Below are 26429 nucleotides of genomic sequence, written 5' to 3'. Positions count from 1 at the left end.
AAAAATACTATATTACATACTTCAAAGTTACTAAGAGGGTAATCTTAAATATTCTCACCATGATAAAGAAATGATAATTATGTAACATGATGGAGGTGTTAGCTAATGCCATGGTGGTCAAATCAACATGTTGTACATCTTAAACTTACACAATGTTATATATCAATTATATCGCAAATTTTTTTAAAAAAGGCAAAAGAAAATCTCTAGTGAGATAGAACTAAAATGAGATTTATTTGAATAAAATACAATTGACAGTTGAAAAAAATAAAGATGTGGATATGCTTTTCTAACTTTCCAATATTTTGGTTGACAAACAAATACAGAGAAGTATTCCAAATGAGAGTTGGGACTTCCAGGAATGTTGTAAAAAAAAAAAGTCCACATTCAGTGGAAAGCTGGACTAGTTATCTTTTGGGACCCTTCCAAGGCTAAGATTTTCAGATTCTTTTAGATTATGCCAGTCACTTTATCATATTTAAAGCAGTAAATTCCATGTAACACTGTTAAGCTAAAAAAAAATTGCAGTATTAGAACAGTTCCAAAAACACTGAAAAGCATTTCACTTGAAATTTGCAATTTAAATGACATTAAAGACAGAAACAAAAAAAATGTCAAAATAGAATTCTTATTGAATCGTGGTGAGATTCTTCTCAAGCTGCAGAACAGTTTCCTTAAGGGCAGGATCCTCTGCCCAGTTGGTTTTACTCCCCAGAATGAGGTTCTGTAATTAAGAAAAAAAATTTTTTTAATTAAAGTTCTAAGTACTCTTAAAAATTTAACAAGATTTAAAAAAAAAATCCTCGGGGGGCTTCCCTGGTGGCGCAGTGGTTGGGAGTCTGCCTGCCAATGCAGGGGACAGGGGTTCAAGCCCTGGTCTGGGAGGATCCCACATGCCGCGGAGCAGCTGGGTCCGTGAGCCACAATTACTGAGCCTGCGCGTCTGGAGCCTGTGCTCCGCAGCAAGAGAGGCCGCGACGGTGAGAGGCCCGCGCACCGCGATGAAGAGTGGACCCCGCTTGCCACAACTAGAGAAAGCCCTCGCACAGAAACGAAGACCCAACACAGCCATAAATAAATAAATAAAAATTAAAAAAAAAAAAAATCCTCGGGACTTCCCAAGGCGCAGTGGTTAAGAATCCGCCTGCCAATGCAGGGGACATGGGTTCGAGCCCTGGTCCGGGAAGATCCCACACGCCACGGAGCGGCTAAGCCCGTGCACCTTAACTACTGAGCCTGCGCTCTAGAACCCGCGAGCCACAACTACTGAGCCCATGTGCCACAACTACTGAAGCCCGCGCACCTAGAACCGGTGCTCTGCAACAAGAAGCCTCCGCAATGAGAAGCCTGCGCACCGCAATGAAGAGTAGGCCCTGCTCGCCGCAACTAGAGAAAGCCTGCACACAGCAATGAAGACCCAACACAACCAAAAGATAAATAATAAAACAAATAAATAAAATTTTTAAAAAAGAAGGTAGCTTTAAAATAAATAAATAAAAAATAAAATAAAAAAATCCTTTCACTGATCTTATCAAATATTTACAGAACTAGGTGTGAACATTTACTCTGTGATGATGAGAAAAAATAGTAATGCATTCTTGTATCCCCATTTCTACTTTCAGTAAGACTTCAACCTTGATCTCCATAATGCTAGGGAATATTTACAATGTTTACAACAATTTTTATGCTTTGCCAGTTTTTGTGGATAGTTTTTACCTATTAAGGATACTGGCAGTGTGTCCTAAAGGAAAAAGATTGCAGCTGTGGTTCAGAGTTCATTTTGCACTTCTATGATGAAAAACAATTGAATTGTAAGTAACACGCATTATTTTTACAAGAGGTAAAAGAAGAGCTTAGTTTCTAGCCCTTGTAAAGCTTTAAGACCCTGACAAAGGTGAAGAATATTTTTGCAGTAGACAATGGAGTAATGATTAGGGTTATAATTAATGAAAACTCTGGTCATTATTCTTTTAAAAACTGCAGCTCAATGATACTGAATTACTAATTGAAATACTGTTAAAAAAAAGAGATTTTAAAAAATAAGTGTTAAATTGTTATATATAAAAATATGAAAAACCTTGGCCTATATAAGGCACATTTTTGCTATAAGTGAATGAAAGGGATAGTGTATATAAATCCAGTCAAATTTACAAAGGTAGGTGCAGGTAAGCATTCAAACATGACTGAACCACTAAGGGCTCTTTTTCTTTTAGGAACAAAGAGAGCTCCTAAGATTGGGCAAAGCTATATTCCGTTCAACAAAGCAATAGGTTCATTAAATCAAAATTAACACTAATTTAGAGGATATGAATAAAAACTAAGAAACACAGAATAACAGAAATTTCAAAGCAGTAGTAAGGAACATGTGCCAAAGAAAATTAAAATGATTCTGTACTTATTATGCAATCTTCCACTTGACGTTAGCCTAGGGGATCTGGTTATTCCTAATCAAATCACCCGTTGCTACTAAAAAATAGGAGTAAGACCTGGGAAAGAATTTCTTATGGTGAGATATAAGACCTCATGTTCTATAAGGATATGCTTTACATATGATTGGCAGTTTTAACTGGGTATCTTCATAATTGAAAACTGGTAGTTTTAATTATTTCATCTCAACAGTTCCAGAGACATTTTATAATTCAAAAAGTAAAGAAAAAAAAAAAGTAAAGAGGGGGCTTCCCTGGTGGCGCAGTGGTTAGGAATCCGCCTGCCAGTGCATGGGACACGGGTTCGAGCCCTGGTCCGGGAAGATCCCACATGCCGCGGAGCAACTAAGCCCGTGAGCCACAACTACTGTGCCTGTGCTCTACAGCCCGTGAGCCACAACTACTGAGCCTGCAAGCCACAACTACTGAGCCCGTGTGCTGCAACTACGGAGCCCGCGGGCCTAGAGCCCGTGCTCTGCAACGAGAAACCCCTGCAATGAGAAGCCTGCGCACCACAACGAAGAGTAGCCCCTGTGCACCCCAACTAGAGAAAAGCCCGCGCACAGCAACAAAGACCCAATGTAGCCAAAAATAATAAATAAATAAAATAAATAAATTTATTAAAAAAAAAAAAGTAAAGAGGGGCTTCCCTGGTGGTCCAGTGGCTAAGACTCCGCGCTCCCAATACAGGGGGCCCGGGATTGATCCCTGGTCAGGGAACTAGATCCCACATGCCGCAACTGAGAGTTCGCATGCCACAACTAAAGATCCCGCACGCAGCAATGAAGATCCTGGCACAGCCAAATAAATAAATAAATATATTAAAAAAAAAAGTAAAGAAAAACCTCCAGGCTAAATGAACACATAAAATTTAAAAACTGACATGATGGGGACTTCCCTGGTGGCGCAGTGGTTAAGAATCTGTCTGCCAATGCAGGGGACAAGGGTTCGATCCCTGGTCCGGTAAGATCCCACATGCTGTGGAGGAACTAAGCCTGTGCACCACAACTACTGAGCCTGCGCTCTAGAGCCTGCGAGCCACAACTACTGAAGCCCCTGCGCCTAGAGCCCGTGCTCTGCAACAAGAGAAGACATTGCAATGAGAAGCCCGAGCACCACAACAAAGAGTAGCCCCTGCTTGCCAGAACTAGAGAAAGCCCATGTGCACCAAAGAAGACCCAACACAGCCAAAAAATAAATAAATAAATTTAAAAAATACAAAAAACCGTGACATGACAATAACTACCAACATTCATTGAGAATTTGCTTCGACCAGACACTATGCTAAACAGATTAACATGAATTATCACCTTTAGTTCTAATAACCACTCTTTCTACACAAGGAAACTAATGCTTAGAAAAGTTAAATAATTTCCTCAAGGTCAGCAACTTTTTTTTTTTTTAATTAATTTATTTTATTTTATTTATTTGTGCACGGGCTTTTTCTAGTTGCAGCGAGCGGGGGCCACTCTTTGTAGTGGTGTGTGGGCTTCTCATTGCGGTGGCTTCTCTTGTTGCGGAGCATGGGCTCTAGGCGCGTGGGCTTCAGTAGTTGTGGCATGCAGGCTCAGTAGTTGTAGCGCACAGACTTATTTGCTCCGTGGCATGTGGGATCTTCCCAGACCAGGGATCGAACCGTGTCCCCTGCATTGGCAGGCGGATTCTTAACCACTGTGCCACCAGGGAAGTCCCTCAGCAACTATTAAGTAGCTGGCAGGATCTTAACTCTAGATTCCCATCACCTGCATCCATGTTTTCCCCATTTCCCAACTTGGAGTCTAATGTTCTCCACCGTTATACCATTCTGCCTCCACAGAGCTGCTGAAATCATTTCCATTTATAAATGCCTAAGGTCTAACTATAACAAAAAACCAAAGCCTTAAATGCTAAATAGACATAAATTCAAGATATATGTAAACAGATCGATGTTCAGTACTGAATTATTTAGTAAGATCAAAAACTAAATGAAAATAAGCCTGAAAGTAATAGAACCAATCATTTTTTAAAAGTTCTTTACCCCCTTCCTATTTTATAAAAATATTACCTGGAACACATGTTGAATAACTGTAGTAATCTGTATCTCCATCTCCAGGTTTTGTTGTATGGTCTTTATCTTGCCCGAATTTTCCATACTAGCCAAATCATCTTTCTGTTTGTTCTTTTCAGACTGTATTTCTAAAAGCTTCCTTTCTGAAGCTTGTTTTAACTCTATTGGGTTAAAAATAAAACGATATATATGATAACTCCTATAAACAAGAATCTTGAAAACTTATGAAGCAGAACAGTTACTGATTATTTCAGTCAAGAGAAAATTTTTAATAAGCAGCATTTTAGGCTGCAGTTCCATTTTGATCTGAAAATGATTTCTCTGGTGCAAAACACCAATATTTTAATTTCATACTTAGTAATGTCCTATGTGAGATGTTCAAGGTATGTATGTATGACAAAGATACTGTCTACAAATGTTTGCTGTGGCATCATGTCAAAGAGGACTTACTCTGGGTTGCCAAAAAAATAGCAGGAGATATATGTAAGGAAATACTTTCCCCCCCTTTATTTACAAAAATTACAATAGCAACAAGATGAATTTTCAAGGAAAGGTAAGATTCCCTTCTCCAGGGATAAATACCATCAACCATTTTTTTTCGTTGTTCCCGAAATGTTCTGAGAACTAAACTAGAGATCTTCCTGATAAACCCATCTTAAGTTGAAAATATCCTAAGTCAAAAACGCATTTAGTACACCTAATCTATCAAACATCACAGCTTAGCCTAGCCTACCTTAAACATGCTCAGAACACTTACATTAGCCTGCAAATGGGCAAAATCATCTAACACAAAGCCTGTTTTATAACAATGTGTTAAATATCTCATGTAATTTACTGAATACTGTACTGAAGGTGAAAAACATAATAGTTGTAAGTGTATTGGTTGTTTACCCTTGTGATCACGTGGCTGATAGGAGCTGGGGCTCGATGTTGCTGCCCAGCATCACATGGGAGTATGTTACTAGCCCAGGAAAAGAGCAAAATTCAAAATCTGAATTCAGTTTCTACTAAATGCATAGCATCGTAAAGTCAAAAAATCATTAAGTCGAAACATCATAAGTTGGGGACAGATAGTATTTGAAAACATAAATGGGTGTATCTCAGGAGCTTGGTTCCTTGACAGGAATGCAATGGAGAAAAAGCCAAAGGGTGATTAGATCAGATGACCAGGACTACTTCTAACCCTGAGATTACTTACAAAAAGGCAAATCTACATAATATTTTAAAATAATAAATCATGCCTATACTGTTAAATGAAAAAAGCAGTTTACAACACAGAATAAAATTATACCAATTTTATTTTATAAATAAGAAGCATTGAAGATCGATTATCTCTTGATAAAATTAAAAATTTAACTTTTCCTATGTACGTTTTTCTGTTTCTAAATTCTTTATAGAGAATATGTGTTACTTCTGAAATACATTTCAATAAAACATTTCAATGCAAAAAGCCATCTCATGTTCATTAAGTTAAAAAGCTGTAGAACCATATGTATCAAGTGATCATTTAAAAATTATGTTTAGGGGGCTTCCCTGGTGGCACAGTGGTTAAGAATCCGCCTACCAATGCAGGGGACACGGGTTCGAGCCCTGTTCTGGGAAGATTCCACATGCCACGGAGCAGCTAAGCCCATGCGCCACAACTACTGAGCCTGCGCTCTAGAACCCGTGAGCCACAACTCCTGAGCCCACATGCTGCAACCACTGAAGCCCACATGCCTAGAGCCCATGCTTCGCAACAAGAGAAGCCACCACAATGAGAAGCCGGCGCCCCGCAACTAGAGAAAGCCTGCGCACAGCAATGAAGACCCAACGCAGCCAAAAATAAAATAAAAGAAATAAATTAAAAAAAAAATTATGTTTATATAAATACATTTATATGGGTGTGGAAAAAGGCCTGGAATGATGTACTTCTAACTGCGGTCACACAGGATGGAGGTATGGCTTTCACATTATACTTTTTTGTATTATTTGATATTCTTTCCCCCACTGAGAATGTCTTAATTTTTGTGATTTAAAGTTCTAAAACAACAAATCAAGCAAAATCCATTTTATATACTACTTTTTAAATTGCTATGTCCAAAGTTTAAAGAAAATTAAAAAATTTTTCAGTGATTGAGAGATCTGGCCTTATCAATCTTCATATTAAGTGAAAATGTGTTCTCCAAAAAAAAAAAAAAAGTGTTCTACATACGTAATCTCTTCTTTCTAACATCAAGCAATTTTTCTTCCATGTCCCGAGTTTCCTGTTAATAGAAATAAAAAGATTAAGGCACATAACCTAAGAACACATCGATAATATTTAAATCACTGAATTTTATCTATTCATATTTTCTAGAGCTCCAGTTTTCAATTCCTCTGTTTCCACACAACAAAAGGGAAAGGAAAAGTAGCTTAAATGATAAGTAGATAATTAGTCAGAAATAATGGAATTATGGAAAAGAGAGAAAACTTAAGAACAGTGAATTCCAACCATATCAGTCTCTTTGGGCAATCCTATTTAGTCACATACAGTTACCAGCAAGAATGTTACTGAAATCATGAGAATGCATAAGCAGCTCTATATTCAAAGTTACCTGCTGTGATTTCATTACTAATTTATTTAGACTTAGTATTTGTTTCATGTTATCCATGAGCACACTGAAAAGGAATAAAAAATATGATTTATTAACAGTTAAAAAAACTCAATTAAGAAATCAGCATATATTTACTTTCATTATATTCACTGTACACTTCAATAGAAAGTCATTGTTTAACAAAATAAGTCTGGAAAAGTTTGATGTAAACTAAATTTCTGTTTAGAATTAGAGATGCATTTCCCTAGAAAAATTTTTGCTCACAGACAACAAAGAATATCAAATAACATTTCTTTTGTTTTTTTTCTTGGCCGCACTGCATGGCATGTGGGATCTTAGTTCCCCGACCAGGGATCGAACCGGTACCCCCTGCAGTGGAAGGTCGGAGTCTTAACCACTGGACCGCCAGGGAATTCCCCAGGAACATTTCTAAAAATCTCATATTTAGGGAGAAAAAACCCTAACAGCTTGCTAATACATAGCTTTTTTTTTGGAAATAGACTTTAGTTTTTAGACAAGTTTTAGTTTCGCAGCAGAACCAAGTGGAAGGGGAGCCCGTGTACACGCTGCCCCCACGCTTGTACAGCCTCCCCCAGCAGAGCGGTCCATTTGTTACAAATGATGAACCTACACTGACGCATCATTATCACCCAGAGGCCATGGTTTACATTAGGGTTAGGGTTCACTCTTGGTTTTGTACATCCTATGAGTTGACAAACGTATAATGACATGTATCTACCATTATCATATCATACAGAATAGTTTCACTGAATAAACTGCTTTTATCCTAATTTCTCCAACAAGTACTTTTTTTTCTTTTTAAATTAGTTAATTTATTTATTTTTGGCTGCGTTGGGTCTTTCTCTCTAGTTGCGGTGAGCAGGGGCTTCTCTTGTTGCGGAGCGTGGGCTCCAGGCGTGCGGGCTCAGTAGTTGTGGCTCGCGGGCTCTAGAGTGCAGGCTCAGTAGTTGTGGTGCATGGGCTTAGTTGCTCTGCAGCATGTGGCATCTTCCTGGACCAGGGCTCGAAACCGTGTCCCCTGCATTGGCAGGCAGATTCTCAACCACTGCGCCACCAGGGAAGCCCCTCCAACAAGCATTTCTGACTGACTACTACATGGCAAGACTGTGCCAGGCACCAGGAATATAAAATAGAATAAAACATAGTACATGTTTTCAAAGAGGAAAGAATCTTTTGGGGGAAAAAATAAATCCACAACCATCATATGGTTTCATTACAACCAGTAATGGATATGAACCCTTGTAAGAGTTGTGCAAAGGGTGGAACAAGGGAAATCCTTGAGTCTTAAAGGATGTAAAGTACAGTTGAACCTTGAACAATGCGGGTGGGGTGAGTGGTTAGGGACACCAACCATCCCACACAGTCAAGAGCACTGCTATCTCTGCCTCAAAAACAAAGGAATTAAATGACTCACCCAAGGGCAGAAAGCTGAAACAGTTTGGATCAAACCCTAGTTCTTCTGATTCCACATATTGTGACCTCTAACTAAACACAATCTTCCCCCATATTTAGTTAATTTAAAGATCTGTAAAATGAAAATACAGGTACCATATTTATTGAAAAAAAACCCAAACAACCTGCATATAAGTGGACTTGGGCAGTTGAAACCCAGGTTGTTCAAGGGTCAAGTGTAATTATGAAGATTATCTAGATCAAGCAGTTTAGTATGGCTGGAGTAAAAGGGTGGAAAAAAGACTGGACGAGAATAGTGGTTCTCATATTACAGAGTGCCACAATCTCTTGGGAGGCTTGTTAAATGTGGATTGCCAGCTCCCCATCTTCAGAGATTCTGAGTCAGCAGGTTTGGGATGGGACCAGCAATGTGACCATTGTGAAAATACTAATTATCCTGATAATCAGCCAGGCATGAGAAACACTGTAGAAGGAGTTTACCTGGGAGGCTGAAAAAGGGGACTATTTGCACAGACCTGTGAGAGCTTAACTCATTTTCTGCTAGTTACAGCTATACGTGGTTGTAAACTTTAAGACAGGCTAAAGGCGCTGCCTTAGCCTACCTGGCTTTGTGCTGTCTTTGGTGTCAATGCGATGAATCTATCCTGCACTCCTTTAACTCAAGAATGTTTTAAGCTCTCCTTTCATGGGGGAGCAATATTTAGAGAGCTCAAATTCAGATTTTAGGATTTATGTAATCCTGGAGTTAAATGGAATATGAGAGGAATGGGTATCAGTCTGGGCTAAGACGTCCAGATAGACAAAGTGCCAGATCCATCTTGGTACTTTTCTGGTGCCAACAGTGGGGTGGTGGTGGTGGTGGTATTTTATCACAAGATTAGAGCTTTGGGAGATAAAATCACAGGTAAGGCCCCGGTGGCCAGGCACTTAGGATCAGATTAGAGATGACCTTGATTGCTAGGCAAATTACTGAACCTACGCAAGCTCATTTCTGCCAATAAAAAAATGAGGAGTATACTTCCTATCTCATTGAGTTGTTGTTGGCTTAAATGAGATAGCATTGCTCCTGTTTTACAGTAAATCCCAAATGAAAGTTAACTTCAAAACCTTCCTTCAGGGGTTTCCCTGGTGGCACAGTGGTTGAGAATCCACCTGCCAATGCAGGGGACATGGGTTCGAGCTCTGGTCCAGGAAGATCCCACATGTCATGCAGCAACTAAGACCGTGCGCCACAACTACTGAGCCTGCATTCTAGAGCCTGCGAGCCACAACTACTGAGCCCGCATGTCACAACTACTGAAGCCCATGCACCTAGAGCATGTGCTCTGCAACAAGAGAAGCCGCTGCAATGAGAAGCCCGCATACCGCAACGAAGAGTAGCCCCCTCTCACCGCAACTAGAGAAAGCCCGCGCACAGCAACAAAGACCCAATGCAGCCAAAAATAAATAAATAAAACAAATAAATTTATTAAAAACAAAAACAAAAACAACCTTCCTTCAAAATTCTCAGATTGGGGACTTCGCTGGTGGTCCAGTGGTTAAGACTCCACGTTCCCAATGCAGGGGGCCCGGGTTTGATCCCTGGTCAGGGAACTAGATCCCACATGCCGCAACTAAGACCTGGTGCAGCCAAATAAATAAATAAATATTAAAAAAAAAAAATCCCAGATTGTATAGGTAAAACCTCCATTGCTTCTTAGGGTCCCGATCTATACGAAACAAGATGTCAACAGGACTATAAAAGTTGTAATGATGAGAAGGGCCCACAGAAATTCTGTCATGTTTCTTATTCCCCAGATAAAGGTGGTCGGCAGTGACAGGTAATTAAAAAAAAAAAAATTCATAGAACTAGTCATTATGCAGATCTCCCTTATTCCCATCCTTACCAAATCCAGAAAAAATAAAATAAAACAAACAAAAAAACATACCTAGTCTTGGTGTTAATTTTCTCCAGGTGTTTTTTAAGTGCACTTGAAAGCTGCATCCTATAGAGGAAAACAGCTTCCATTATAAAACATGGATAACATTTAGGGTACATTGAAAAAGAAAATTTAAAAATACGACAACGTAAAGATTGATTTCTCTTTGAATATAACATAAAACAAAAGTAGGTTTTTAAACAGTATCATATGGGAAATACTTTGATAAGTAAGTTATAGAAATATGAAGGAACACCAATATGGATGGGGCTGTTGCATGCCGTTGTGCATATGGCCAGAGAGGGGGGCTGAGCAGACCTGACACCCAGCCTGAACTTGCTCTCCAAGCCGTCCACCTTGGTGCGGGGCTGCGAGGAAGCATTAAGGCACTACAAAATGTGATGTACAACACGAGAAACATGTTTAACACTGCTGTAAGTTATATATGCAAGTTGTAAGAGAATAAATCCTAAGAGTTCTCATCACAAGAAAAATTTTTTTTTTTGCTATTTCTTTTATTTTGTATCTATATGAGATGATGGATGTTCATTAAACCTACTGTGATAATCATTTCAGGATGCATGTAAGTCAAAACATTATGCCGCACACCTTAAACTTATACAGTGCTGTATGTCAATTATATCTCAATAAAACTGGAAGAAAAAAAAAGGTACTACAGAGATCAACACGGGCCCAAAATGGGTAGAGTTAGGGAATACAAAACCATACTTGATGGTGAACTTTAAAATGTGTCTATTTACAAGCAAGCACTGTAATTTATTTTTAAATTCAAATAGTTAATAAATAATAATAAAAAGGCAATCAGGGGCTTCCCTGGTGACGCAGTGGTTAAGAATCCACCTGCCAATGCAGGGGACACAGGTTCGAGCCCTGGTCCGGGAAGATCCCACATTCCACGGAGCAACTAAGCCTGCGTGCCACAACTACCGACCCTGCACTCTAGAGCCCGAGAGCCACAACCACTGAGCCTGCGAGCCACAACCACTGAGCCTGCGAGCCATAACTACTGAAGCCCACACACCTAGAGCCTGTGCTCCGCAACAAGAGAAGCCACTGCAATGAGAAACCCATGCACTGCAAAGAAGAGTAGCCCCTGCTCACCACAGCTAGAGAAAGCCTGTGCATGGCAATGAAGACCCAAAGCAGCCAAAAATAAATTAAAAAAAAAAAAAAAAAAAGGCAATCAGCTCAGCAATATTAGTCATTTCATTAAAGGGGGATATCTTAATAGGTCTGAAGTCACCTTAGTTAAACAATATGATCTATATAATGAGCCAGCATATGAAATGAGGGAAAAAAGTTCACTGCTAGAGGCAATTAAAAGGGCTTTAACTACTTTTCAATTAAATGTAAATAAATTCATCTGGGACGGCCAGAAATACAAGGAAAAAACTGATAGAGTCATTCACTTAATTGAGATTATTAATTCAGATCGTAAGTCTAGAATAGAGACCACCGTTTGTCTTATTAACAACTGTATGCCAGCTCCAGCACAAAGCTTACAACACAGTAAGCACTCAAATATTTGTTGAATGAATTTTAAAATATATATGCAAAGCCTAAAATTAAAAATATATTTAAACTCAATGACAATTCTTTCACTCCATTAAGAGTTACTGGAATAGGGGACTTCCTGGTGGTCCAGTGGTTAAGAATCCACCTTCCAATGCAGGGGACACGGGTTCGATCCCTGGTTCGGGAACTAAGATCCCATATGCCACCGGACAACTAAGCCCTTGAGCCACAACTACTGAGCACACAAGCCACAATTAGAGAGCCTGCATGCCGCAACTGTTGAGCCCGAGCGCCAAAACTAGAGAAGCCCACGCGCCGCAACGAAGATCCCGCGTGCCCCAACTAAGAGCTGATGCAGCCGAAAAACAAAATAAAATAAATAAATATTTTTTTAAAAAAGTTACTGGAGTATATGAATCCATATAATCCTTTCAAACACAGAATGAGATGTAACCTCACACTTTTATTGTCTTGATTGACATTTCCTTATTAACCCTATCTTCTGTAACTTCTTCAAATGAAGACATTAACAAATGATGTAACTTTTCACTCAGGGTTCAAAATTTGTGGGACCATTATCTAAACATCATTTTGATTGATTACTTCAGTCTAGTCAAAATATCCTCTCCACCTTGAGCCATACCCATTTTGCATACTTAAGAGGTAATAATTACCTGTCTAACGCAAGCTTTTTCATTTCAAAAGCAATTTTTGCCTCTTCAATTTCCTTTTCCAGTTCTTCAATTTTACTGCCAAAGAAGCATGAACAAAAGAATTTCAGCAATATCAGAAAAAGTAACTACTGGAATAAAGGTATAAAGTAAATCTTTGAAGAAAGTAAAATTCCTGTTCTCTAAATAAAAGTATTCTATGGGCTCCCCACACCTATGCATTTATAGATTTGGTAAACTGATTCCTGCTATGATACTTTGCTAAGTATCTTGTTAAGGTGTGGAGGATGCCAAAAGTGCTAATACGATCACTCATGTGCATGTAAGTCTACAGCCCACATCAACAACTTCTCAATACGTGCATGACAAATTAGTTGGAAAAAAAAAGGAAAGGAAAAAGAAAGACAATATTGTAAGATGAATAATATTAAATCTGTAAAAACCACAACTAAAATTTTAAAATATGACCTACGCTTCAATTTGCTTTTCCTGCATGATTTGTTCTGGAGTTTTTTCTTCATCTACAAATAAATAAATTTTTGACGTTAGTAGTATTTTATAAAAGCATTCTGCGACAGAAATATAATGTAAGGCACAATTGCAAACCAAATATGCAATTTTTAATTTCATTTCCACACTACAAAAGAAACAAGTAAAATTAATTTTAATATAGCTTATTAAACCCAATAGATCCAAAATATTATCATTTCTACATGTAATCAATTTCTAATTACTAGTGAAATATTTCACAATCTTTTCTTCTGTGCATATTTTACATTTACAGTCCTTCTCAATGAGGACTAACCACATTTCAAGTGTTCAACAGTCACATGGAGCTAATGGCTAACACATCGGACAGCACAGTTTTAGAATGATAGAAAAAGAGTAAAAAATGAACAAGATCAATGTAAAAAAAAAAAACCTGTATGTCTATATATTAGCAACGAACAATAGGAAATTAAAATTTAAAAATACAGGGGCTTCCCTGGTGGCGCAGTGGTTGAGAATCTGCCTGCCAATGCAGGGGGACACAGGTTCGAGCCCTGGTCTGGGAAGATCCCACATGCCGCGGAGCAACTAGGCCCGTGAGGCACAACTACTGAGCCTGCGCGTCTGGAGCCTGTGCTCCACAACAAGAGAGGCCGCGATAGTGAGAGGCCTGCGCACCGCGATGAAGACTGGCCCCCGCTCGCCGCAACTAGAGAAAGCCCTCACACAGAAACGAAGACCCAACACACCCAAAAATAAATAAATAAAATTTTTAAAAAAATGTAAAATTGCATGCAAAAACACAAACTACTTAAGGATAAATTTAACAAAATACGTGTATGACCTATACACTGAACACTACCAAATACTATAAGTTAATTTAATTTAATTTAATTAATTAATTTATTTGTTTTTGGCTGTGTTGGGTCTTCATTGCTGCGTGTGGGCTTTCTCTAGCTGTGGCGAGCAGGGGCTACTCCTCATTGTGGTGCGTGGGCTTCTCACTGCAGTGGCTTCTCTTGATGTGGAGCATGGGCTCTAGGCACGCGGGATTCAGTAGTTGCAGCACGCGGGCTTTAGTAGTTGTGGCTCGCGGGCTCTAGAGCACAGGCTCAGTAGTTGTGTGGCATGGGCTTAGTTGTTCCGTGGCATGTGGGATCTTCCTGGACCAGGGCTCGAACCCGTGTCCCCTGCACTGGCAGGTGCATTCCTAACCACTGTGCCACCAGGGAAGTCCCCACTACAAAATACTGAAATGGAAAGATACACTATCTACATGTATTGGGAGAATCATTATCACTAATATAACAATTTCACTCATGTTGATCTATAGATCTCACTCAAATCCCAGTCAAATCTGTAGAAATTGACAAACTGATTTTAAATGCATATAGAAAAACAAAGGACCAAGGAGAGTCAAAGCAATTTTGACAAAGAATGTTGAAGGACTTACAAGAGCTGATAATCAAGACTTACTACAAAGCTACAGTAATCTAAACAGTGTGGTGCCATTGTAAAGATAGACAAATACCTCAAAGGAACAAAAGAAGAAGTCCAGAAATAGACCTACACATATACAATGGATAAAGAAAAGTCTTTTCAACAAACAGTGCTAGAAAAACTGGATTTCTATATGGAAAACAAATGAACCTTGATCCTTACTTAGCGTACACCATACAGAAAAGTTAATCCCAAATTAGCAGGATACAAAATTAATGCACAGAAATCTCTTGCATTCCTATACACTAATGATGAAAAATCTGAAAGAGAAATTAAGGAATCACTCCCATTTACCATTGCAACAAAAAGAATAAAATACTTAGGAATAAACCTACCTAAGGAGACAAAAGACCTGTATGCAGAAAACTATAAGACACTGATGAAAGAAATTAAAGATGATACAAACAGAGGGAGAGATATACCATGTTCTTGGATTGAAAGAATCAACATTGTGAAAATGACTATACTACCGAAAGCAATCTATAAATTCAATGCAATCCCTATCAAACTACCAATGGCATTTTTCACAGAACTAGAACAAAAAATTGCACAATTTGTATGGAAACATAAAAGACCCCGAATAGCCAAAGCAATCTTGAGAAAGAAAATTGGAGCTGGAGGAATCAGGCTCCCTGACTTCAGACTATACGACAAAGCTACAGTAATCAAGACACTATGGTACTAGCACAAAAACAGAAATATAGATCAATGGAACAGGATAGAAAGCCCAGAGATAAACCCACACACATATGGTCACCTTATTTTTGATAAAGGAGGCAAGAATATACAATGGAGAAAAGACAGCCTCTTCAATAAGTGGTGCTGGGAAAACTGGATAGCTACATGTAAAAGAATGAAATTAGAACACTCCCTAACACCATACACAAAAATACAATGGATTAAAGACCTAAATGTAAGACCAGACACTATCAAACTCTTAGAGGAAAACATAGGCAGAACACTCTGACATAAGTCACAGCAAGATCCTTTTTGACCCACCTCCTAGAGAAATGGAAATAAAAACAAAAATAAACAAATGGGACCTAATGAAACTTAAAAGCTTTTGCACAGCAAAGGAAACCATAAACAAGACCAAAAGACAACCCTCAGAATGGGAGAATATATTTGCAAACGAAGCAACTGACAAAGGATTAATCTCCAAAATATACAAGCAACTCATGCAGCTCAGTATCAAAAAAAACAAACAACCCAATCTAAAAATGGGCAGAAGACCTCAATAGACATTTCTCCAAAGAAGAAATACAGATTGCCAACAAACACATGAATGGATTCTCAACATCCTTTCATTAGAGAAATGCACTAATCATTAGAGAAATGCAAATCAAAACTATAATGAGGTATCACCTCACACTGTTAAGAATGGCCATCATCAGAAAATCTACAAACAACAAATGCTGGAGAGGGTGTGGAGAAAAGGGAATCCTCTTGCACTGTTGGTGGGAATGTAAATTGATACAGCCATTATGGAGAACAGTATGGAGGTTCCTCAAAAAACTAAAAATAGAACTACCATACGACCCAACAATCACACTACTGGGCATATACCCTGAGAGAACCATAATTCAAAAAGAGTCATGTACCACAATGTTCACTGCAGGTCTATTTACAATAACCAGGACATGGAAGCAACCTAAGTGTCCACCGACAGATGAATGGATAAAGAAGATGTGGCACATACACACAATGGAATATTACTCAGCCATAAAAAGAAACGAAATTGAGTTATCTGTAGTGAGGTGGATGGATCTAGAGTCTGTCATACAGAGTGAAGTAAGTCAGAAAGAGAAAAACAAATACCGTATGCTAACACATATATATGGAATCTAAAAAAAAAAAATGGTTTTGAAGAACCTAGGGGCAGGACAGGAATAAAGACGCAGACATAGAGAATGGACTTGAGGACACGGGGAGGGGGAAGGGCAAGCTGGGACGAAGTGAGAGAGTGGCATGGTCATATACACACTACCAAATATAAAACAGATAGCTAGTGGGAAGCAGCCACAGAGCACAGGGAGATCAGCTCGGTGCTTTGTGTCCACCTAGAGTGGTGGGATAGGGAGGGTGGGAGGGAGACACAAGAGGGAGGAGATATGGGTGTATATGTATATGTATAGCTGATTCACTTTGTTATACAGCAGAAACTAACACACCATTGTAAAGCAATTATACTCCAATAAAGATGTTAAAAAAAAAAAAAAAAAGAACCACAGTCCTGAATGTTAAACCTAAAATCTTAAGACTTCTAGAACAAAACACAGGAGAAAATCTTTGCAATGTTGGGGTAGTCACAGTTTCTTAGATAGAACTCAAAAACCACAAACCACAAAAGAAAAGAGTGAAAAATAGTGCTTCATCAAAATTAATGCCTTCTGCTCCTCAAAAGACACTGTTAAGGAAATAAAAAAGCAAGCAACAAACTAGGAGAAAATTTCTGCCATATATATGTATACATATGTATATACACACACACATATATATTTATTTATTTACCTGAAAAAGGACTGTATTCTTGTTTTTATAGGAGTGAATATTTTATTCTTTAGTGTTTAATAGAATACATCACGTATTCAGTTATAATTAAAGAACTCAAACTCAATGAGACTAACAATCCAATTAAAAAATGGGTAAAGATTTGAATGGACATATCATAAAAGTAGATTTATACATCTACTTCATAAAACTAGATGTATAAATTGCCAATAAGACATGAAAAGATAATCAACATTAGTTATTAGGGAAATGTAAATTAAAACCACATGAGGGGGCTTCCCTGGTGGCGCAGTGGTTGAGAATCTGCCTACCAATGCAGGGGACACGGGTTTGAGCCCTGGTCTGGGAAGATCCCACATGCTGCAGAGCAACTAGGCCCGTGAGCCACAATTACTGAGCCTGCGCGTCTGGAGCCTGTGCTCTGCAACAGGAGAGGCCACGATAGTGAGAGGCCCGTGCACCGCGATGAAGAGTGGCCCCCGCTTGCCGCAACTGGAGAAAGCCCTTGCACAGAAACGAAGACCCAATACAGCCATAAATAAAAAAAAACAAAACAAAAAAATACCACATGAGATACCACTATATACTTACTAGAATGGCTAAAATTTAAAAAGACTGACAGGGGACTTCCCTGGTGGTGCAGTGGTTAAGAATCCACCTGCCAATGCAGGGGACACGGGTTTGATCCCTGGTCTGGGAAGATCCCACATGCCACGGAGCAACTAAGCCCGTGCGCCACAACTACTGAGCCCGCGTGCCACATCTACTGAAGCCTGCATACCCTAGAGCCTGTGCACTGCAACTACTGAGCCCACACGCTGCAACTACTGAGCCCACACGCTGCAACTACTGAGCCTGTGCTCCACAGTAAGAGAAGCCACTGCAGTGAGAAGCCCACACAGTGCAGTGAAGAGTAGCCCCCGCTCGCTGCAACTAGAGAAACCCACGCACAGCAACGAAGACCCAACACAGCCAAAAAATAAATAAACTAAAAAAAAATGGTGAATTTTGTTACATGAATTAAGTCACAAAAGGAAGATGTCAGAAACAAAAAAAATACATACCATATAAATCCATTTACATCAAATTCTAGAACAGTGCTGTCCAAAGCACTGTTCTCTTCTGTGATGAATGAAATGCTTAATATCTGCACTGTCCAATATGGTAGCCACCAGCCACATTGTGGCTTAAGCATTTGATATGTGATTAATGCAACAAAGAATTTTAAATTTTATTTGATTTTAATTAACTTAACTTTAAAAGGCCACCTGTAGCTAGTGGCTACTGTATTGGACAGCACAACTCTAGAAGACAAATCTATAGCAACAGAAATCAAACTGATGGTTGCTGGGGTCAGGGTGGGGACTGAGTGTCAAGTGGCACGGGGAGGTGTGACAGAAATGTTCTACGTCTTGATTGTGGTGGTAGTTACAGAGATATATACATTTGTCAGAACTCAACAAATTGTACCCTTAAAATAGATGCACTTATTGTAAAAAAAATTTCTTCACACAATAAAGTCTCAGTAATATATTTTTTAATGGTAAAACACTAATCAATTTTAGACAAATATCTTTTCTCAAAGACTACAACCTAACTACTTATGGTCTGCTTCAAATCTGTCCTCTCCTTTAGTTGTAGAAATTCTAGAGTGTGGACTATTAAATCTACTCAAGTTTTCAGATGTCACAACCCTTTAAAAATAAAATTATCTATACAGGGAAAACAAGAACTGCATGAGGAGGCAGACTCTTTAATCGCTTGGATTTTAGCTTTAAGGTCATCTTCTCGAAGAAGCCATCTCTGATTCCTCTATCTAAAGTAGACACTCCCTCTTATCACACCATTATTTCCTTCATCACATTTACTTCACCTCATGATTATCTCGCATGTTTCTTTGCTTACCTGTTTTGCTACATAGAATTTAAGCTCCATGAGGGTAAAGTCTGCCTTGTTCAACACCATATCTCCACCCCTAGCATCAATTCATTCAACTATGAGTGCAGGAATACTCATAGAGATAATTCTTCAATGGTTCAAATTTTGAATAGCTTTTCCCCTATACCTCATCATCTAAGATCAAATATACTTTTTTTATTATGTGGGCTCTCATGCCAGAAAAAGCATTAGGCATGTCCTACTTCTCATCTCTAAGGTAAACATAATTGGTTTAATACAAGGAACATGGGCTTTGAAAACAAGAACACCATTAATTCCTCCAGGGGAAGGGCAGTGACCTACTAAGCATCTTTGAGGTAAGCATTTTTTAAATTGTAGTTGATTTACAGTGTTGTATCAGTTTCAGGTATTCAGCAAAGTGATTCATCATATATATATATATATATATATATATATATATATATATATATATATATATATATATATATATTTTTTTTTTTATATATGTAATAGATATTCTTTTTCAGGAGGTAAGCATTATTGATGTAACAAAAGGGACATGGCTTTGGAGGCAAGAAGGCCTGGTTCATATCCTAGTTCCTACAGTTACTAGTTACAGTAAGCAGAAAAGAGGCTGGGGGGCCCATTTTTTTAGGGTTTGGTTTGGTTTGGTTTTTTGCATAATATGACTTTAGAAACCCTGGAATGGAGATGGAAAACACACCAGAAATGCCTTCAGATCTATGGCCTTAAAGAGAGCTTGAGCAGAGCTCAAAAATTACCTAAGTTCAAACACGGATTCAGGGAAGTGATTAAGACATCTATGAGGTGCCTTGGCTTTTCCACAATTTTTTTTTTTTAAAGATTTATTTATTTATTTATTTTGGATGTGCCAGGCCTTAGTTGTGGCACACGGGATCTTTGTTGTGGCACGTGGGTTCTTTTAGTCGCGGCATGCAGGCTTCTTAGTTGCGGCATGCATGTGGGATCTAGTTCCCTGACCAGGGATTGAACCTGGGCCCCCTGCGCTGGGAGCGCAGAGTCTCATCCACTGGACCACCAGGGAAGTCCCTCCACAATTCTTGACTCCACCTAGTGTACTATTTGATTTTACTCTTTAAGCTTATTTCATAGAGAAAGAAAGAGTAATCAAAATCTATCTTTGTGACCCAAGGGCTTACAATAAATCAGGTGGCTATTAGGTGGTTATTACTTCAGGATGACTAAACCATCATTTTACTACTCTCTTGGTCCCTGAGATTTCTGGATTAATAATTTTAAAAGATAAATTTAAAATTTTTCTGTGTTTAGAATTGAAAATTTTCACTTACATCTTTATGCCTCTTCTGCTCTCATGCCAATAATCCAGTGTTTCTCAAAGTATAGGTCTCAGATCACTTGCTTAACAATCATCTAATCTGCTAATTTAATGTTCAGGTTGTTGATGGTGGTAGCAAGTTTTGTGATTCCCTAAGCCCACAGGGATTTCCCAATTCTCTGATCAACAGAACTTAATTGTCTTGTATTGTTATTTACTTGTTTTATATACATTTCTTGAATTCCTAACTAGTTCCTTAGGGCCAGGGCAAGCCTGCTTTTGCCTTCTTAAAGGGTATAGTACTGCATTATGCTGGCCCTCCCATTCCCTAAATAAATAAATTTTTGTAAAATTGGTGTTTGCCCTGGAGTACTGTTCATCAACAAACTCACAAAACCTTATTTGAAAATGAAAATACTTACTTGCATCAACCATTGATTTATATTCCAAGAGTTGTTGTTTGGTCTGTGCTCTTAGCCTGAAAACAGATAAAGAGAAGAAAGTTATATATTTATTGAGGTTTTACTCATTACTATATGATAAATCAACTCATCTTTTTTGCAAGCTGATGCAACAAAATGAGTATAAATAAATAGCATTAAGGTCTTCCAGTTTGGCCTATTTTATTTAAAAAGGGCATAAAGAATTTAAGGCCTCAGAAAAATACTCAAAATGAAATACAGCAGGAAAACAGCATCTGTGAGGAAAAGTTTAAAATTTGATTTTTAAATTTATTCTTAATGGGTCACACCGAAATGAGGCTTAAAGAAAAGGGCTACACAAAGAAATAGATCAAAATGAGTCAGGTGGACCTTTGTGAGAGAATAGTGTTTGGTAGCCAGGACCTCTTTTGGGCATTTCTTCCTAAGTGGAATACACAACAGATAAGGGAATAGGGGAAGGTAATACAGGGAAGCTATTCTTTCCAGGAGTTGACGAAGCCCATATATGCATTCAAGAACGCCATGGGATACTCTAGCTGTGGACAGTGGCTAATATGGCTGTCCAGAATTGACACTGGACTGCAGCAGCATTTTCCTATATGGCTCCAAGAACTCTGGATAGGGACTGACCAGATCCAATGGCTCATAGATAAAATGAATGGGAATAGTTAAAGGCAAGAGCTCCCACCCGGTGTCTTCTAAACTTCTTCCTCTGATGGATAGATATATTATAAAAGACTGTCGATAACTAAGTTCCCATCACTGTTGCCTATCCCTGTCTACAGGTCCCACAACTCACTCTCAGAGGGTCGGGTACATGGCCCAAAGACTGGGGTGAGACCTTGAGAGAATACAAAGAAGTTCATCAATCATGTGAGGATGGGTGAAAGCATGCCTCCATCTTTGAGAAACCTTTGAAGGAGAGGATGGTGAGTCTTGGGAAATACAACTTTGTTTGACAGAGACTCTTTATAGTAAGCCGACCAGATCAAATCTGCTTGAACCTACAGAGCAGCTCCTGGGCAACGACATCTACAAAATCATGAGACAAAAGGTTGATCCTGAGGTTCTGGAGCCCCAGATGCTGCCAAAGTGCCTCCATGAGGCTGGCCTGCTTAAATATGGAATAGTGTGATCTCAGGTTGTCACTGACACCAACGCCAAAGAAATCGAGGGTGATCACTGAATGAAACTGGACGGTCTGACCTTCTTGTACCAATCATAACTGGATGTTGGAAAGCCACAGAGAAACATGACTATCTCGACTTCCAACCATACCCACAGAATCCTAGTAGAAGACGTGCAGTCCCTTGTAGGTGAAAAATTTCCCTGACAATTTCCATGAGTGAAGAGCAGGAGAAAGTGGGGGTGGGAGGGGAGGCAGAATGTGCAGATAAGCCACAAGCAGAGGCATGGCCAATAGCCCCACCTGGACTCACAATTCCCTCATCCTGATTCAGGTAAGACCTGGGCTACAAGATTCCATGTTTGGGGGAACCTGTTGTGCATTGGTAAGAGGGAATTTTTAAAGTGAGGCTGTGAGGTTTATTATTAGGCAAGGCCTTTCAAAACAGTGGTAAAGCCGAAATACTTTTACAAAGCTTTTTTTTTTTTTTAAATCACCTAGTTTTGATTTAGAACAGAAATCTGCAAATTTTTTTCTGTAAAGGACCAGATAGCAAAAATTTTAGGCTTTGTGAGTCATATAGTATCTGCTGTAACTACTCAACTCAGCCCCTGAAGCAGGAAAGTTGTGTTCCAATAAAACTTTACTTAAGAGGACTGAAATTTAATTTCATATAATTTTCATCTGTTATTAAATATTCTTGTGATTTCCCCCCGCCCCCCCCCGACCAAGCATTTAAACACATGAAAACTATTCTTAGCTTGAGGGGGGTCACACAAAAACAGAGTAGGATGGATAAGGCCAGGGCCACAGTTGCCCACTGGTGTAAAAGACTGATGTCCTTTCTCATCAAATCTTGCCCTAGCAACGTAGAGACGTTGCTTCCTGGTAGAAAATATAACAAATGAAGCTTCTGGATTGAAAAGGGCCATAGCTGTAACAGAAAAGGGCGGAGCCACCGCCCTCCAGTGTATCAGGGCTTCGATGCAACCCACAAAAGGGCTTGAAAATCGGGGCCCCAGGGCATGAGTGGGTAAGAATGGAGGCGTTAATTACAGCTCTGCAGGCTTCTAAGGGCCCTCTGCTAAACGCTGACTCCAGAGTATCTCGTTTAATGCCCACAGCAACTCTGCTAGGAAGCTGTCATTTTTCTCTCCTTTGCCAAAATGAAGAAAGGGGCTTAAAGAGCTTAAGTGAATGATGCAGTCACGCAGCCATTAAGCGACCGACGCTGAATTCGAACCCTGGACATTCTAAGCAAAGCGGGGAGCTCTTGGCCACGACGCCCACTTGGTTCCCGCCCAGCCGGTCAGAGAGAACAACCTGAGCAGCAGGGTCATGCGGTCCTCGGGACGCGCCGCCTGGGCGCCGGCGACCTGCGGAGGCTCGCCTTCCCCTCTGGAGTCCGCGGTCTCGGCAGCGGCTTGCTCCTCGGACTGCGTCTCCATCCGCGGCGCGAAGAGCTACCACTTAGGACTGGCACACTCTGCCCTAGAAGAGGCCGCTTTTCCCGCCACTAAATTGACACCGGAAGGGGACGCAGGGTCATCGCGCGCCGCCCCGCCCCTTCCGGCGCAGGGCCCCCGCCCTTTCCGCCCCGGTCTCTGGTGGCTGCTGTCCCGGCTGCACTCCCCGGCTCCTGGCACAGCGGCCTAGAGGGGAGAACCCCGACATCACAGGTCTTTCAGCCTTGGAGCTGGGATAGCCGTTATTGACCCAGCTTAGCACTCCCCTTCCATCCGCGGCCTTGGAAGATGGGTGTGCCGAGCAGGCTGGCAGAGATAAACATTGGAGGGTTAGGTAGACTTTTGCTCTGAGCTCATTAGGTCCACGCCCCTCATTTGGCGGAGAAGAGAGTGGCCAAAGTTCAGAGATACCCACTTCCTCCCCACGAGGCAGTGCAGACTTCCAGTTTGAAATTCAGCTGTCAGTAAGATTCGAACTCGTAACAGAGTTGGGTGCCCCCAAGTGTCAGTTTGATGATCCGGCAGATTACAACTGAGCTTTCTTAGCTGAGCAGTGACCGGACAATGCAGGACATAAATGCCTGACTGGTTTGTAGTTTTTCACTATGGTCAGTCATGTAAGGGGGACAATCTTTGCCGCACAAGCACAAGCAGCTCGGGCCTCTGAACAACAGAGCCGAGCATTCCCTTCTATAGCGAGTTTCCCCGGAGTTATACTTGTTCACACAATTCTCCCCTTTCTTCCTATTATCAAAGTAATTCAGCTCCTGGTAAAAGATTCAAAGGCACGGTCGGATGTAAAATGTTAGGTTCACCACTCCTACTGCCAAATTCCTGGAAGAACATTTTGCTTCATCTTTTCTTTACAAAAAAGTGACCCTATTCTTTTTTCACTTAACTGCTTTTATCGGGATGTCTTCCGATATCTCACATCAATCTCATCCTTTTAAGCAGTTGCCTAACAGGTGTCCACTGGCCAAATTTGGGATGAAGACTATGCAGTGGTTCTCCAATCTGAGCATGCATCAGAATCAATGTCCAATAATACAGAATGGATGATAAATTAGATAATTACCATCATCCCCCTCCCAGTGAGATAAGATTACTCAAAGCAAGTATCGTTAATGAACGTTAAAACTAAAAAGAGAACAGCACCTTTACATCACAACTCATCTGGTGGTTACCACCTTACCCAGATGATCAAATGTGGTATCACCAGTAGTGTTTAACAATCTGATACTTGACTCCAATGATGCATAAGTTGTGCAAATCACCAATATTCTTGCCGAAATGCATAACCTGAACTTAACTATGAAGAAACAATCAGACAAGAAATCTGGAATAAAGGACATTCTACAAGAAAAATGGTCTAGACAATTCATGTTAAAAAGCAGGGCAATTGGGACTTCCCTGGTGGCACAGTGGTTAAGAATCTTCCTGCCTGCCAGTGCAGGGGACATGGGTTCGAGCCCTGGTCTGGGAAGATCCCACATGCCGCGGAGCAACTAAGCCCATGCGCCACAACTACTGAGCCTGTGCTCTAGAGCCTGCGAGCCACAACTACTGAGCCCTCGCGCCACAACTACCAAAGCTTGCACGCCTAGAGCCCGTGCTCTGCAACAAGAGAAGCCACCGCAAGGAGAAGCCCACGCGCAGCAACAAAGACCCAATGCAGCCAAAAATAAATTAAAAAAAAAAAAAAAAAAAAAAAAGCAGGGCAATTGTTCTGTATGGAAAAACAAATGAAACTTGGAGCTCTGGATTGGAAAAATGTTTGTAAGACATTTTTGGAATGATTGTGGAAATTTGATTATGTACTGTATATTACATATGGAGTTGTTAACTTTCTTAGTGTGATAAAAAGATTGTGGGGACTTCCGTGGTGGTCCAGTGGTTAAGACTTCGCCTTCCAATGCAGGGGGTGCAGGTTCGATCCCTGGTCGGGGAGCTAAGATCCGACATGCCTCGTGGCCAAAAAAACCAAAACGTAAAACAGAAGCAATATTGTAACAAATTCAATAAAGACTTTAAAAATGGTCCAAATCAAAATTAAGGGTCTAATTCTTAGGACATAGATTTATGATGGAAGTATTTTAAGGGGACATTATATTGACACCTGAAATTTACTTTCAAGTGGCTCTCAAAAATAGGAATTTATGTGCACAAGTGCACACACGTGTGTATATGACCGCCATACATTTTTTTTTCTCTGTAGCCTTAATATTTGCCTACGTAAATCACTAAAATTTTGTTTCCTATTAGGAAATAAAATCCATGGAATATTTACATAAGTCAATCAAGTACTTATCCACATAGAAAAGTTTCAAAAGGCTTTTTACAGACCTTATTTCCAATGAAATAAAAAATCACCAACATATAGATGTCTGACAAAAAAAATAAACTACTGGGACTTCCCTGGTGGCGCAGTGGTTAAGAATCCGTCTGCCAATGCAGGGGACACGGGTTCGATCCCTGGTCCAGGAAGATCCCACATGCCGTGGAGGAACTGAGCCCGAGTGCCACAACTACTGAGCCCACGTGCCGCAACTACTGAAGCCCGTGCACCTAGAGCCTGTGCTCTGCAATGAGAAGCCCCCGCTGTCCACAACTAGAGAAAGTCCGTGCACAGCAACGAAGACCCAACGCAGCAAAAATAAATAAACTACTTAGAAAATAAGCAGTAAAATAATCTCCAGATCAAAAAGGATCACAAAAGAAATAACCAGATATTGACGAAAGAGGACTTTAGAAACCAGCTATCACAGAGGAAAATGTATATACAAAGGCTCTTATTACTAAAAATATATTAAGTATTTAACCTAAATTAGAAAATAACCAGGGCTTCCCTGGTGGCGCAGTGGTTGAGAATCTGCCTGCCAATGCAGGGGACACGGGTTCGAGCCCTGGTCTGGGAAGATCCCACATGCCACGGAGCAACTGGGCCCGTGAGCCACAATTACTGAGCCTGCGCGTCTGGAGCCTGTGCTCCGCGACAAGAGAGGCCGCGATGGTGAGAGGCCCGCGCACCGCGATGAAGAGTGGTCCCCACTTGCCACAACTAGAGAAAG

General features: G+C 40.1%; 1 protein-coding gene and 1 pseudogene across 2 annotated transcripts; both read right to left on the bottom strand.

Annotated features, from left to right (window-relative positions):
• Nucleotides 1-210: 210 nt before the first annotated feature.
• Nucleotides 211-23449, bottom strand: CENPH (centromere protein H). Its single transcript, XM_082374315.1, has 9 exons — nucleotides 23219-23449; nucleotides 20749-20804; nucleotides 13082-13130; nucleotides 12613-12687; nucleotides 10412-10468; nucleotides 7050-7113; nucleotides 6668-6719; nucleotides 4471-4634; nucleotides 211-724 (listed from the first exon to the last, which is right to left on the bottom strand). The coding sequence occupies exons 1-9, from the start codon at nucleotides 23341-23343 to the stop codon at nucleotides 629-631; spliced, it is 738 nt and encodes a 245-aa protein (XP_082230441.1). The 5' UTR covers nucleotides 23344-23449; the 3' UTR covers nucleotides 211-628.
• Nucleotides 20812-22827, bottom strand: LOC309623064 (mesoderm-specific transcript homolog protein pseudogene; annotated as a pseudogene). The gene is made up of 2 exons: nucleotides 22717-22827; nucleotides 20812-22198 (listed from the first exon to the last, which is right to left on the bottom strand). The product of its transcript is annotated as a mesoderm-specific transcript homolog protein pseudogene (transcript).
• Nucleotides 23450-26429: the final 2980 nt, after the last annotated feature.

The sequence above is a fragment of the Balaenoptera borealis genome (genome assembly GCF_965194805.1).
Source record: "Balaenoptera borealis genome assembly, chromosome: 2".
NCBI lineage: Eukaryota > Metazoa > Chordata > Mammalia > Artiodactyla > Balaenopteridae > Balaenoptera > Balaenoptera borealis.
Note: the sequence above shows the minus strand (reverse complement) of the source record. Positions and strands in the feature narration are given on the sequence as shown.